A 14984-nucleotide genomic window follows, 5' to 3' on the forward strand; every position below is an offset into this window, starting at 1 on the left:
AGACATTTATAATTTCTAAGATAACCATTTCAAATAAATATTGTCCTTCAAACGTTCTATTCATCAAAGAACACACAAAACAAAATGCATCACTATTTCCAAAAAAATTATTATCAAATAAATGCAGCCTAGTTATGAGCATAAGCAACTTCTGACAAAAACATAAAAATCTTTCTGATTCCAAACTTCTTAATGGTGGTGTATTTAAAAAGTAACTGTAATGGAATTTAATACCTTGCAGTAGCATGGTTGGCTGATGGGATTGATGGTTCCTCTGTTATCACACTTTGCTGAACATGGACAAGAACACCATATGGTTGACAATTACAACTTAAATGCTTTAAAAAATCCTGGACACAAACAGCTGGCATTGCAGCATACAGTGCACTTGCCTTTAATAGTAATCTAATAAATCACTTACTACCACAAATTTAAACAAAAATGAAGGAAAAAATGCTCACGGCTAGTAGAAAAGACACATTTGCCATTGGGCTGAATAGGGTTGCCAACATATCCTGGAGCACATCTGTGGCAAAACAAAAATACAGATGATGACATATGTCTTATATGCATGCACTCAGCACCACAAAATGTAGTGTTAAAACAACAACATGCAAAAGAGCTGCTCCATTGCCTCTCACAACGTCGCCCTGTGTAACCGGGTCTGCAGGCGTCACATGTTGGCTGCTTGTCATGGTCCAGGAAGCAAGTATCTGAAAATCTTTGAACAAATCAACAGACCAGTTTTTCACAAAGATGTTTGGTGAAAGTTCCAATCAAATAATGTAAATTACTATTACTATTAATAATACTAATAATATATCATCATAAGTATAAAAAAGTATGTATATTTTTATTTTCAGAATTAAATTATTATTATAATTATTAAAAATCATTTATATTATATCATGTTAAATACAGAATGTTTAAAAAAATATTATTTTCAGAACAACATTATTCAATTATTATATATAATTTTGTATTCTATTATTTTAGATCATTTCTTATATTATATACACAGGTTTGATATCTTTACCGTCGAGACGTCTCTGTGTATGGACAAGGACAGGGTTTGCAGTCATCATATCGTCCTCGACTTGGGTCACCGAAGAAGCCTGGCTTGCATTTGTCACACTGAGGTCCTTCTGTGTTATGCTGACAACTCTGTCAAATGACATTTATACTTCATTGTGTGGCATACAGTACTCTAGTAGCTGATGCAGTGTATTAGTGAGCTACATATTTATAATGCATAGAAACACTTATCCTTACCAGACAGTGTCCACTAATAGGGTCACAGGCACTGGCATGACCATTGCAGTTGCAGCCTGCACAGATGCCTAGGTAGGGTCCAGGTACCCGCTCGAAACCAGGGGAGCAGGACTCACAAGACAGGCCTGAATACCCAGCAGGACATCTGTTTGAGATCAACAAATTCACACAGATTAACACTTTCACACAGAATTCTAAAAAATAAAGACATTTGGCTTAATCTTAGTTGCTCTTAGTGTCCAAAGAACATACAAAAATTCAAATAGAAATCAAATCTTTGATATTTTCTGTCAGGGCTGTAATCCTATCTGTTGATTTAAAGGCAGACTCACCTGCACTCCTCCACGTCTCCTGGGGTCCCCTGCGGGGTGAACTCTTTGGTGGTGGTATCCATGCTGATGTCACTCAGACTGACACTGGACATGCGGTTATCATAAATGGTGCGAATGTGGATGCGCTCCAAGTTGGCCAAGGTCATCATGAGGTCATCATGAGTTACTGCTCTTCCTGAAGAGTGCTGCCAGTTTTCCTGAGACACACAGAGAAAGAGGTGAATAACACTAACAAGCAACACCGCTGCAAAACCACTGAAAACAAAAATATATTTTACTTTAACAAATGTGTGTAGAACTAGCAATACTGCAAATCCATCAAAATATTACATTTGATTAGATTTTTGATTTTTAGATTAAATTAACCATGAGTTCGGTCAACATCTCCTGTCAACAGTAAGTGTATGCCATGGTTATGAATTTTTTTTCTCTGTACTTCAAAGCATAAGTCTGGGGTAGGTAAGTTTTATTTTTTATTAATGATCAAAAGTGACAATAAAGACATTTCTAATATTACTGAAGTTTTATGTTTCATACCAATGCTGTTCTTTTAACCATTCTACTCAATTAATCCTGGAAAAAAAATGTGTCATCGTTTCCACAAAAATTAAGCCATTTTCAACTGTAGTAATAATAGGAAATATTTCTTGGGCAGCAAATCGGCATATTAGAATGATTACTTTTGGATCATGTGACACTGAAGACTGGAGAAATGGTTGCTGAAAATTCAGCTTTAATATCACAGGAATGCATTACATTTTAAACTATTTTAAATTAGAAAACAGTTATTTTAAATTGTAATGATGTTTAACAATATTAATATTTCACTGTACTTTTTTCAAATAAATGTAGCCTTGGTGAGCAGAAGAGCCTTCATCCAAAAACAAAAAACTGTCACATCTTTAAATAATAGTGTGCATGTATTTTATATACTTAAGCATTTCACATATGTGGCTCACCTCTGTAAACTTGATCTCTCTATGGTTGATTGTGTCAGGTGAAGTTGGGTCGCCTCTACGGTAAATAAGTTTCTGCCCGTTGCCGCTCAGCACAACATCAGGTTTCTCCTTTGGTTGAGATCCATCTCGCTGCAGTGAGTATCTCACCTTAAACTTCAGATGACCTCCATACGAGTCGACCTGTACAACACAGACACAGTGACCAGAATACCAAGACGTCCAAGAGCTTCAATGCATATTTAACACATGCTTCCCAAGACAATCTAGCTACCACATCACAGTGACAGTGAGAGGAGAGACAGAAAATGAAAGGGAGAAGATGGAAATGGGATTGAGCAAAAACAGGAAGATACGGATTAGTCAATGTGTTATTGAGCTCCTATCTATATTTGTTCAGTAGAGTATTGTGGAGGGGAGTGAAACCTTGTTGCCCAGGAACTGGCGAGGCAGAGTCCAATAAGAGTCTTGTTCGAAGAAATGGCGAGACAGATCAACTAGCTGGAACTCACTCTCTGGATTGATCAACATCTGAGTTTTGGAGAGATGTGGTGGAGTGCTTGGATGATTAGGAAGTGACACATTGACTCCTGTGGATTAAAACAAAAAACAGACAGACAAGAGAAAAGTAGTGTACCATATCTTCCATCTCAGTGTATCATTTGTTACTTTAACCCCAATAAAAGGTTTAAGGTTTAGGTTTACTTGATTTTCCATACAACAATTTTTTTTTAAACTGTGCTAAATTGTGTGCAACAAATATCAGGTTTTAGATGAACATTTATTTATACATCTATCAATCATTGTTTTGCATTGCATTATGTTTGTTTAAACTGAATGCATTATGTTTTGCCGCCCACAATTAAAACTATAGAGCTTTGATCATAAAGCATTTAAATACAAATCTACAAAGACATAATACTGAGATATTGATTAACAACTGATATTTAAATGCATTTTATCTAAGCAGTCTGCTAAATAGTTATAAAAAGAACCATTGATTTACATTACAAGCTAACTGAAATTCATCTTTTTGGCCATATAAATATCAGAGACTGCACCAAATTGCATATTTTTGGTTCAATTTATACCTTTGAACAAAATGGCTTGTTATCCACCTTGAGCTTAAATGACACTCAACAAAAAAACACATGCATATTTTTTTTAGATATTATGTCTAAACATTTAATAACTGGTCCTGATCTGACTAATATTTCATATGTTATGCTTTGCAGGGTTAGTGATAAATTGACACCAAAATTTGCCACAGCATCTACATTCTCCAATTGTAAATCGATAAACATAAATGGAAGAATCCTAATTTTGAATCAGTTGAGTACCTTTGAAGTCATCGTCCTCTGTGAAGCGCAGTGTGATTTGGCTGCGGTAGCGACTGGTGCTCCGACAGTTCTTTGTGATGCCAAAACAGAAGCATGGCATGCAGTGATGGCCCACGCTAAAGTGCCCATCATTGCAGTTACCTGCTAACACGTACAGAGAGGATGACACAACTGGACAAGAACGACATGGAAGACAATGGATGGTAAGACAACCACCATCAGGTTTGAGCTGGGTGAGACCACAATGTCACAACATACGGTCAAAAAACAGTAGGATAACCCGTCTCTCACAAAGAAAAGATGACATCTTTCTTTGGAGAAGAATGCATCAGATGAGAACAAACATATAATACAGAATACACAGTAATCTAAAGATGTTCGCACCATATGGAGCTGGTGCAGTACCTGGTTTTGGTCTCTGAGACAGGCTGAGGACCCCATCAGGAATGGCAAACACTAGGCCTTTAGCGTTGATGGCCTCACAGCTGTACGCGCCCTGGTCACCTTCCTTCACGTCACGGATGGTGAGCGTTCCTCGCCCATTCTCACTGCTCGTTGTGATTCTGTCAATAGAATCATGTTTAAATTAGGGCAGTTTCCAGAGCCCAGAATTCAGTTTCATTCCTCGTCCTCTTTGCAGCTGTTTTTTTTTTTTAAATGAAATAATGTGTCCTATGTGAATGGTTCCAACGGAGTATTATTCAATTTAAGTTGAATTGGTGTGCTTGTTTAACATGTTAATTTAATTAATAATAATTTATCGCAATACAATTAACACATTCTACTAATAGTCCTAGTTTAAAAACATACATATTCATGCTCATGACTTAGGAACCTACTCAACTTATTTTCATTTATTATTTTAATATTAATTATTTAATTACACATTTGTTTTTGTTTTTTGCTGTGTATTTTATTTTCAGTTTTATTATATGTAATTGTTTGGAGTTTTGTTAATTGAACTAATAACCTTGGAAATGTAACTTATCACAAATGGGTCTGCTATTGTATAATTATTAGTCCATGTAGAAATGAACAAAAAAAATCTGGTTATGAAAGACAAAAACAAAAACTTTGCCTTTTTAAAAATAAAATAAAATCACATCTAACTGAAAAAACCTACAATAGCCAAGAAATGATTACACAGAAGAGTACATGCTGAGGAGCTAATTAAATATCATTATCTGGTTATATATTAATAATGTCCAATAATTATTATGATAAATAGTAATGGCAAAGAAGCAACATCAGAAGACGATCTGAGATTCAATAATGGGAAAAGAGACAGTTCACAACCTTTTTGCCAAAATAACAACAGTCTGTTTCTCATTGAGTACATGAAGTATTGCCCTCTGTTCTCACTTATACTAGTTCTAAAGTTATTCATTTACTTTATTTATAGAGTTCAGCAAAGAGAGCTGTGGGAGTACAATAGGAATGGATGAGACCACAAGTATTCTTCACTTTATTCAGTCTTTAAGAGTATATGGACTGTATGACTTACATAGATTGTGGACTGTAGATTGTGATTTAACACAGATTGTGATCTTGATCATTTCAGAGTTTTTAATCCACAATGCTTATTACATCCTGACCTACCTGCTACTGGTTGGTATGTGTCCCCAATTAAGACGCCATGTGATGATGGGAACAGGCACACCAATGGCAGAACAAGTAAAGGTCGCAGTTTCCCCCCGCGATACTACGATGGACTCTTCTGGTGGGACGGTCACAATGGGAGGTGCTTGGGTACAATGAGAGAGAACGTATAGTTATTCATTTTAAAGTACAATCAATTTCAATCTGCAGATTTTACAGTGTTACATGAATGCTTATATAGTAAAACATACATATGGAGACAAGAAACCACACACACAGCATATCTTTGATTCTAAATTGGCAGCCTGGGACAGCACAAATTTTATTTGGCAGATTTATTCCGTGAGATCATCCAGCCAGAGCCCGGAGGCACTGCTGACAGAAACAATACCAAAGCTACCTGTTAAATAAGCTATAAGCACAAGATATATGGAATATGAGCTCTATATGTTACTGAAAAGCTGTACGAGTGAGACAAAACAAGCTGGTGGACATGAATCTTTCTTTGCAGACCATATATACACAATTTTCAGGATTTGGATGTCAAAGTGAGTATGACAGTGAAAAACAAGTGGAGACAAAAGAGTTATAGTGTTTGGAATGGCATGACAATCAATGTTTACTTGTTAAAGATTAATTGGATAGTAATGCCCTACCACAGCCATATTCATCAGAGCGGTCGGGACAGTCCGGCTCTTCGTCACACTGGTAGCTGGCAGGAATGCATGTGCGGTCAGACAAACACACAAACTGCTCTGGGGCACATGTGTCCCCCGGACCTTTAGTGGCTGAAGGAACAATAAAAAAGAATCAATTATTAGCAAAGTGAGTTTTTTGAAACAGGTTTCCAAACAACTTCCCCCATCTGTGGACGGAACCTCATGTCTGACTTACGGCAGTTCATCTCATCTGAGTTGTCCTGACAGTCATTATCCCCATCACAACGCCACAGTTTCAGGGCACAGCGGCCGTTCTGACACTTAAACTCATTGGGTTCACAGGGAGTTGGAGTTCCTTTGCAATTACAAATATAGTTGTATAGTAAGTGCAGAGTTCAGACAAAAATATTATCACCAGCATAACCTGCTTGATTATAAATAAGTGGTTTTAATTTTGTGGTCAATGTAATGGTTACAGGAAACTGCCATTTGTCCTACCACAATTGAACTCGTCGCTGCCATCAGCGCAGTCTGTTTCCCCATCACACACGTAGTCCCGTGAGATGCACTGTCCGTTCTGACAGGTGGCCTGGTCTGCACGGCAGGGTCCTGGGCCAGGTGGGGGTCTGGTTTTAGGAGGCGTAGGTGGAGTAGGACGTACAGGAACAACTGTGAAAATAATTGATCAAATTAGAGCTGTCAATTATTAAAAAGTGAAGTGACATTCAGCCAAGTATGGTGACCCATACTCAGAATTTGTGCTCTGCATTTAACCCATCCGAAATGCACACACACAGAGCAGTGAACACACACACACACACAGTGAGCACACACCCGGAGCAGTGGGCAGCCATTTATGCTGCGGCGCCCGGGGAGCAGTTGGGGGTTCGATGCCTTGCTCAAGGGCACCTAAGTCGTGGTATTGAAGGTGGAGAGAGAACTGTACATGCACTCCCCCCACCCACAATTCCTGCCGGCCCGGGACTCGAACTCACAACCTTTCGATTGGGAGTCCGACTCTCTAACCATTAGGCCACGACTTCCCTTAGCACATTGCAACACAAATTAAATATATGCTAACAATTTAAAAGGATAGTTCCCCCAAAAATGAATTACCCCATGATTTACTCACCCGCAAGCTATCCTAGGTGTATATGACTTTTATTCTTTATCAGAGTCATATATAAAAAAAAGCTTTCGAAGCTTTATAATGGTCGAGATTTTGAAGGCCAAAAAAGGTCTGTCTATCGATCATAAAAAGTGCTCCACATGGCTCATATGGGTTAAAATTGCCTTCTGAAGTGAAGTGATGCATTTGTGAAAAAAAAATAACATACATATTTAATGTATAAACTATAAACTCTGGCTTCCGCTAACTGTCGTAGAGAGAGAGCAGAGTTCCAGCGGATGACGAATGATGTAGGTTTAGTGTAAGATGAAATGAAAAGAGACAAATGCGTAAGAGCAGAAGAGAGAGCAAAACAAAACACCGGTCATGAATTAGATGAGGACTTGTAAAGGAAAATGTCAGAGGATTTCGATCTAAGTCAAGAGGAGACTGGTTTTCGTTTGCTGTAAACAAAACTTGATTCTTGCGGGACTAGTATAGTAATAGTCATCCACTGGAACGCCACTCTCTCGTGAATGCACATACGAAAGTTAGCGGAAGCTATAGATTATGGTTTATAAAGTTGCAAATATGGATATTTTTCTTACACAAACGCATCTCTTCACTTCAGAAGGCCTTTTTTTTTTTTTTTTTTTACCCCCGGTGCCGTGTGGAGCACTGTATTACATTCATATGTTTACTTGCCAAATGAAATACAATAAAATAAAATAAAAAATATATATTAAGAATAATATAAATCTTATGCATGATATCAAAGTGCATTTAGATGGTGTTAGTCAGTTAACAAAGTAATGGCACTCATTTATAAGAAGCAGTCTTACAGAAGTGAGGAAGCAGTCTCACTCACCACAGTTCATTTCATCACTGAAGTCAATGCAGTCAGGCCGTTTGTCACACACATACACCACAGGGATACACGCAAGCCCATCCTGACATCTGAACTCATCTGACAAACATTCTCTGGCACTGGAAATCACTGAGGTGGTAGAGACACATATTCAGTGCTGTGATGCACTGTACGCAATGCAGTGATCCAAGAAAAACTGTACATGATGCTTTGTTGAAAGATGTTTCAATGTTTCACTGCAAGCCTATCATTGCCTTTCCATGCGGGACCTGCCGTTTCAAGAGGATACAAAAACGCTTTGTTCACACAGGCAATGAAATCTGCTTCCAACACAAAATCTGTTTAGCTTTCATAGTCTGAATAGAAAAGAAAAAGAAAAAGGAAAAGAAAAGAAAAAGAAATCCAATTAAAAAAACAAATCAAATCAGATTTATGTGCAATGTGAACAAAGCCAAAGTGCAAATCTGTATAATGTTCATTCTGGCTTTTCTATTCAGTCCTGAATTGTCATATCTGGTACCTTAAACCAAAAGTAAAAATATTGAAAGCCATGCAAAGCCTTTTGTTCTTCTCGTCATACTCAGGTCTTCATCACAGTGCACACATGCATATAGGTTTCATCCTCTACACAGCCCCAACTTATGCTGCGAAAACCTTCAACTGTCAAGTAAACAAGACTGGACTGTGTTCTAATGCATTATTGTCTCCATGCAGCAGACCTGGATGAGGACAAACCTGGCACAGTGATGGGCTCCACAGGAGGAGGAGTGTCAGCTATGAACCAGACCACAACCAGACAACATTATCTATACTACATTGTTAAATTATGACTAGTTCTTAACAGAAGTGCAAGAATGAATACTTTTATAAACCATAAAGTGTAAAATACAACGGTAAAAATGCAAGTTTGGATTTGACAATAATTTTAACACAATCAGAATTATAATTATTGTCGTTATTATTAATCTTTTTTATGTCAGCAGCAAAACTATCTTCATGATGAGAACAAAGTGAATAACAGGAGTCATACAATTACCGTATTTTTCAGACTATAAGTCGCACCTATATAAGTCGCATCAGTCCCTCTCGTGGCTGTAGACGGTAATGTTTTCTCTAGGTTCATTTCTCTTGGTTCATGTCAAATTAATTTTGATTAATAAGTCGCAGGACCAGCCAAACTATGAAAAAAGTGCGACTTATAGTCCGGAAAATATGGTAACAAAAAGCTAAACAAGATATTTAAGATTAATGCAAGACTTTTAAAATACTGTCTTTTTTGTATATATCAGTTAAATACCGTATGTTTCTGACTATAAGTCGCACCTGAGTATAAGTCGCATCAGTCCAAAAATACGTCATGATGAGGAAAAAAAAAATATGTAAGTCGCATTTATTTAGAACCAAGCACCAAGAGAAAACATTACCGTCTACAGCCGCGAGAGGGCGCTCTATCCTGCTCAGTGTAGGCTACAGGAGCACTGAGCAGTATAGAACGCCCTCTCGCGGCTGTAGACGGTAATGTTTTCTATTGGTTCATTTCTCTCTGTTCATGTCAAATTAATTTTGATAAGTCGCACCTGACTATAAGTCGCAGGACCAGCCAAACTATGAAAAAAAGTGTGACTTACAGTCTGGAAAATACGGTACATATCTCTGAATAAAAATGTTGTCTATTTACATTTAAAACTGTGCAGTCCAGTAAAAGATGCTTAACAGTGTTATGTAGGCATGATGTTGCTTCTTCACCTTTCAATAAATAAGGTGTGAAGTTTGAATAACCTAAATAGCAGCATTTCCACTGTGGAGCCAGTGCGAGCCAGTGCGAGCCAGGGCTTAAAACAGGCCGGGCGGTGCTAATAGCCTCGGACAGTAGCACCGAGGCCAGAATAGCGCAGGGTTTCCACAGTCAGGGCCTGAAGTATGCTGCGTGTCACTAAAACACACCTTTTACACGCCTCTCAGGAACAACGTCACGAAACCCCATCATTTCACCAACAAAGAGAAGTTATCAGAAAACTAAGAAATTAGTCACTATCACAAAACGAACATGATAAAAGTGGCCGTGTGTTTGTATGCTTTGTTAAATATTCCTATTAAAAAGCATCTATGTTTTACTATAGAATAAGTGATACATTGATCATAATGAATTAATTTATCAGGACTCAAAATTAAATCGCACAGAAATACATTTATTTGTATTTTATTTATTTATTTTAAACGCTTATAAAAATAGCCTGCTTATTCAGTCGAGTCCGTTTCTGTTTATTTGTAGCCACAGTAGCCTATATACGTCACATTTAGAATGAATGATGATATCTCTATTTTTATAAAAGATCCCAAACAAAAAAAACTAAAAAACATTATTATATTTTTATGATAGGCGACGTGGAGCTAAACTCTCGAAACGAGACTTATGACAGATAATGTAAGTTACTAAATGAATACACGATTGTGATAGAGAAAAAGAAGCTGACATCTGAATTCTTCAAGCGGTCATATTTACTATGTTTACTGTGGTAATGTTATAAATATTTCTGCCTTGTATGATTATAATCCACATCGCATCAAATTATTTCAAACACACGCTGCCAACTGAAAGTGAGTTTTGAGCTCAACTTATTAAAAAAAGTTTTTAATGCTGGTGTTATAGCTGCTTTTTGTTATGATCCGCAGCGATGACTCTCTATTTTTATAAAAGCACCCGAACAAAAATCATTATTTTATTTTGATGACATATTCTACGCAGAGCTAAACTCATGATGACAGATAAAATATGTTACTAAATGAAAACACAATTGTGATAGAGAATAAAAAGCTGACGTCTGATTTCTCCAAGTGGTTGCATTTACCATGTATACTATGGTAATGTTAATGTTTATCTTGCATAGTCTTTTACATCGCTTTTAAATATTTCTGCCTTGTATGGTGATCATAATCCACATTATCACATTATTTCAAACACTCGCTGCTGACTAAGAGTGAGTTTTGAGCTCAACTTATTTTACGAAGTCTTTAATGCTGGTTTTATAGCTGTTATCTTTCTGAAATGATCCACGCCGCTGACGCTCTCCAGATGCAGAGAAACTCCGCCTTTGTTCATAACCCCTCCTCTAGCCCCAGCTGGCCTGCTTTGGCCCAAGGTTTTCGTCGGGCCAAAAAACCCTGGCCGTTGGCCCAGAGGAAGCCCCCACGAGGCACGATCAAGCCCCAGAAGTGACAGTGGAAACACGACTGGCCCTGGCACGCACTAGCACACCCGGTTTAAGCTCGACAGTGGAAACACGGCTAATGATACCTAGTAGTGTTGTCACGGTACCAAAATTTCAGTATTCGGTACCGATACCAGTGAAAATCCACGGTTCTCGGTACCAATTTCGGTACCAAAGCATAACACAAAAATATGCTAATTTAAAAAAAAAAACTTTTTATCACTAAGAATAAAACCAATGCCATTCTTTATACTTATTTACAATTGTGTTTAAAGTTTTTCTACAAGTAATATAATTATGAAAAACAGTTTCACCCAAATTTAATTTGTCTTTTAATTAATGAAATAAAAACACATTTTATTTTTTGGTAAATAAAGGGGACTTGCTATTAAAATTAAAACATGGAAGAAATATTGTGTGATTTATTTCTTTAAAAATAAAGTTTTATTAATTTTTTCAACAGTAGTAGCAATATCACATACATTCTACTAAATAATAGTAATATTTCTAGCACAATGCCTTCATGTAAAAACTAACTTTTATTTTGATGGGTTACCATGAATACCTTTAAATTGACACTGGTTTTACTCAAATGAAAAGGTAAAATGCTTGTGAAGTGACTCAGAATAGTTCTGGTGATGCTGTTTATGTATTTATGTCCTCATTGAGACGGCAGATGCTGAAATTACTGCAAGCGTCACACGCTTCAGTCTATGTAGTAAAACAAACCCACACGTCTCTGCCATTCATTCATTCACATTCACATTCATTAATTTAATTTGATTAATTTATGCTAACTTTGACAAATTCCGTGACTGTCCATAGTAAAATGAAAGTTTCATTTTCATGACTGGATTTTGATATTCCGTCCGCGTTTTATGCTTCGTGGAAATCATAGTGCTGTATGCATCAAGAACCAGCTTGAGCAGGTACTCGGTACCACCGGTACTTACAGAAACCTGGTACCATGACATTTTCATTTTTTTAGTACCGACTTGGTACCGAAGTACCGGTCTTTTGACAACACTAATACCTAGTAAAAAGAACCTGATCATACATAGATTTGGATTAACTAATACTAGGAGTTACTTCATATAACTTATTTCTGTGACATGTATCCCATTTCCTCTGCCACCTGTTATTAATATAAGAGTATATTGCTGGTCAAGGTAATTTTTGTTGTTTATAATAATAATAATAATAATAATAATAATAATAATGATGATGATGATGATGATGATTGTGTGTGTTAATTTATTTTTTCACATTTATAAACCTGCAGAGAATGTCTTTGTCAATATCTGATGATTTTGATTATAAAATGTTATTTGGCTTTTATTACTATTAAGTAGGGATGTCCCGATCAGGTTTTTTGTCCTCGAGTCCGAGTCCGAGTCATTTGATTTTGAGTATCTGCCGATACCGAGTCCCGATCCGATACTTCTATAATACATAAAAAAAGAATAAAGAAGAGCGAAAAAACAGATCCAGGATCTTCAATAAATTACATTTTGAAATATATTCAAATATAAACAGCTATTTTAAATAGGCTAGTAAAAATATTTCAAAATCTTACTGTTTTGCTGTACTTTGGATCAAATAAATGCAGGCTTGGTGAATAGAAGGGACTTCTTAAAAAAAAAAAAAAAAAACCTTAACAAGCTTACCTGTTCAAAAACTTCTGACTGGTAGTATAGGCAACTTTATTTTTTCTCTAATTTCTAGCTTTTAATTGGCTTAGAGATCTATAAATGCTGGACAATAACAAATAATAATGATTTGTTTATATACTACAAACACTGTTTATCACATAATAATGCAGAATAGTTTCTATACTGTAATAAATACTATGTCAATCAGCACTGCATTGTTCATACTTTATTTATCACCTGCTGGAGATGACTTGAAGAACAATTTATTGTCGTGATCGTATATTAACGTCTTCGTGTTTGCATAAGTTTCTGTTTTCCTGTGAGCACCACAGCATAGCTGGACGCTTTTGTCCATATTAGGAATATCCTGATATCAGCGCGAGAAGTATGAATGAAACACACACTGCATGAGAGTTTAGCGCTCTGTGATGTTCATCTCGCTGTATCTTGGGTCCGAATGAAATATCAGGTCATGCGCAAACTATCATGTCTCTTTGAGTTTGAATCTATATTTATTCACACCAGCTCTTGAAAACAAACTGATGTCATGCCGCACGCGTTGCTGTTTCTGTGTGGAGTCAAAAGGGTCTAACTCTGTGCCACCGCATAACAAAAGATGTGTTAAAAATTAATGAGAATATATATATATATATCCGAGTCCTGATCGGGAGGTAACGTCCGATTCCGATCGATTTCTGATCACGTGATCGGATCTGGACATCCCTACTATTAAGTAACGTTGTTGTTATTATTATTACAAATTATTCTGCAGTTTACGTGAGTGCACATATAGTGTCTGTTATACGGTGTTTGTTTATGAATAAATATTAATATTATCAAATCAAACTTAAAAAACACTGAACATACCTTCTCCAAGCCGTCTGAACTGGAAGCCTTTTACTGAGGTATCGTAAGAGGCAATGGTGCCCTCTTTAACCACTGAGGACAGGACATCTCTGATCTGTGTTTCATTAAAGTTATTATCCGAGCCGACGTCCAGCTCCACAAACACATCTTTGCCAATTTTCCTGCAAATGTACACAGAGCACAGTTCATCAAAACAACAGTCCAAACAAACCAACCACAAAAAACAACTTAAGATGGTTTGTTGGCATCCCAGTCTGGCCAGGCTGGTCAGTTTGCTGTTTTTACAGAAGGTTTGGACACCAGCTTGGCCAGACTAGAAGACCAGCTGGTTTAAGATGTTTTTGAGCAGAGTGATCCCATAATGCAAAAACAGAACTTGAGTATTTGATTATTTCAATTTAATTAAATTTTAATTAAATTGAAATGATTACAAAAGTAACTGTATATGCTTATACATTAGAAGATGAACATTACATTACATTAGTGTTTGAAATTGAAAATGGTGTTTACTTAATGAGAACCACATTGACGGACTGCTGTCCTGGTATCCTATTGTAGTCAGACTCAAGCTGTGGAGAAGATAAACATCATTAATCACCACATACTGGCCTTGCCTATTAAAGTACTTCAGTCTCGGTGTATGATATTCTAATTGTACAGCTAAATACCATCAACACAGAATAAACAAAGAGAACAGAGGAAAGCCATGAGATCAAAAATCTGACCCAATCCGCAGGTGGAGCACACCTTTAATTATGACTGTGAAAACTCTCTTTTCACGTATTTCTTTAGCTTACAGTCATTGAGAAGATGCACATACCGTATCGACGACAGCAGATGATATCTCTATGAAAGCAGGAGAGGAGATGTCATCAAGTTCAGGCCCATACTGGAATGAGTTTGTGAAGTTCACCAGTGCCCGATAGTAAACTAGAAACAAGGCGACAATAACAGCACCCGAGAACAATCATTACACCTAGGATGGCTTGAAGGTCAATTTTAATTTTTGGATGAACTATCCCTTTAATATTACTGCTAATGTACTACAATAATTATCTTTACAATTCTATATTTTATAAATTGTAAATTACAATTTGTAATTGTTTTTAATTTTATTTTATA

At 36.7% G+C, this 14984-nt stretch overlaps 1 protein-coding gene across 1 annotated transcript in view; it reads right to left on the reverse strand.

The window, feature by feature from the left end:
• LOC132129312 (basement membrane-specific heparan sulfate proteoglycan core protein-like) overlaps positions 1–14984 on the reverse strand; it is a 98684-nt gene that overhangs the window by 48515 nt on the left and 35185 nt on the right. The window contains 18 exon segments of the mRNA XM_059540858.1: positions 235–290; positions 462–526; positions 635–721; positions 1037–1164; positions 1273–1417; positions 1605–1801; positions 2564–2743; positions 2987–3150; positions 3901–4041; positions 4285–4463; positions 5500–5644; positions 6156–6287; positions 6394–6513; positions 6657–6827; positions 8135–8263; positions 13863–14023; positions 14373–14431; positions 14683–14792. Of these exon segments, the coding sequence (XP_059396841.1) occupies positions 235–290; positions 462–526; positions 635–721; positions 1037–1164; positions 1273–1417; positions 1605–1801; positions 2564–2743; positions 2987–3150; positions 3901–4041; positions 4285–4463; positions 5500–5644; positions 6156–6287; positions 6394–6513; positions 6657–6827; positions 8135–8263; positions 13863–14023; positions 14373–14431; positions 14683–14792 (2369 nt within the window).

The sequence above is a fragment of the Carassius carassius genome, chromosome 46, assembly GCF_963082965.1.
Source record: "Carassius carassius chromosome 46, fCarCar2.1, whole genome shotgun sequence".
Taxonomy (NCBI): Eukaryota; Metazoa; Chordata; class Actinopteri; order Cypriniformes; family Cyprinidae; genus Carassius; species Carassius carassius.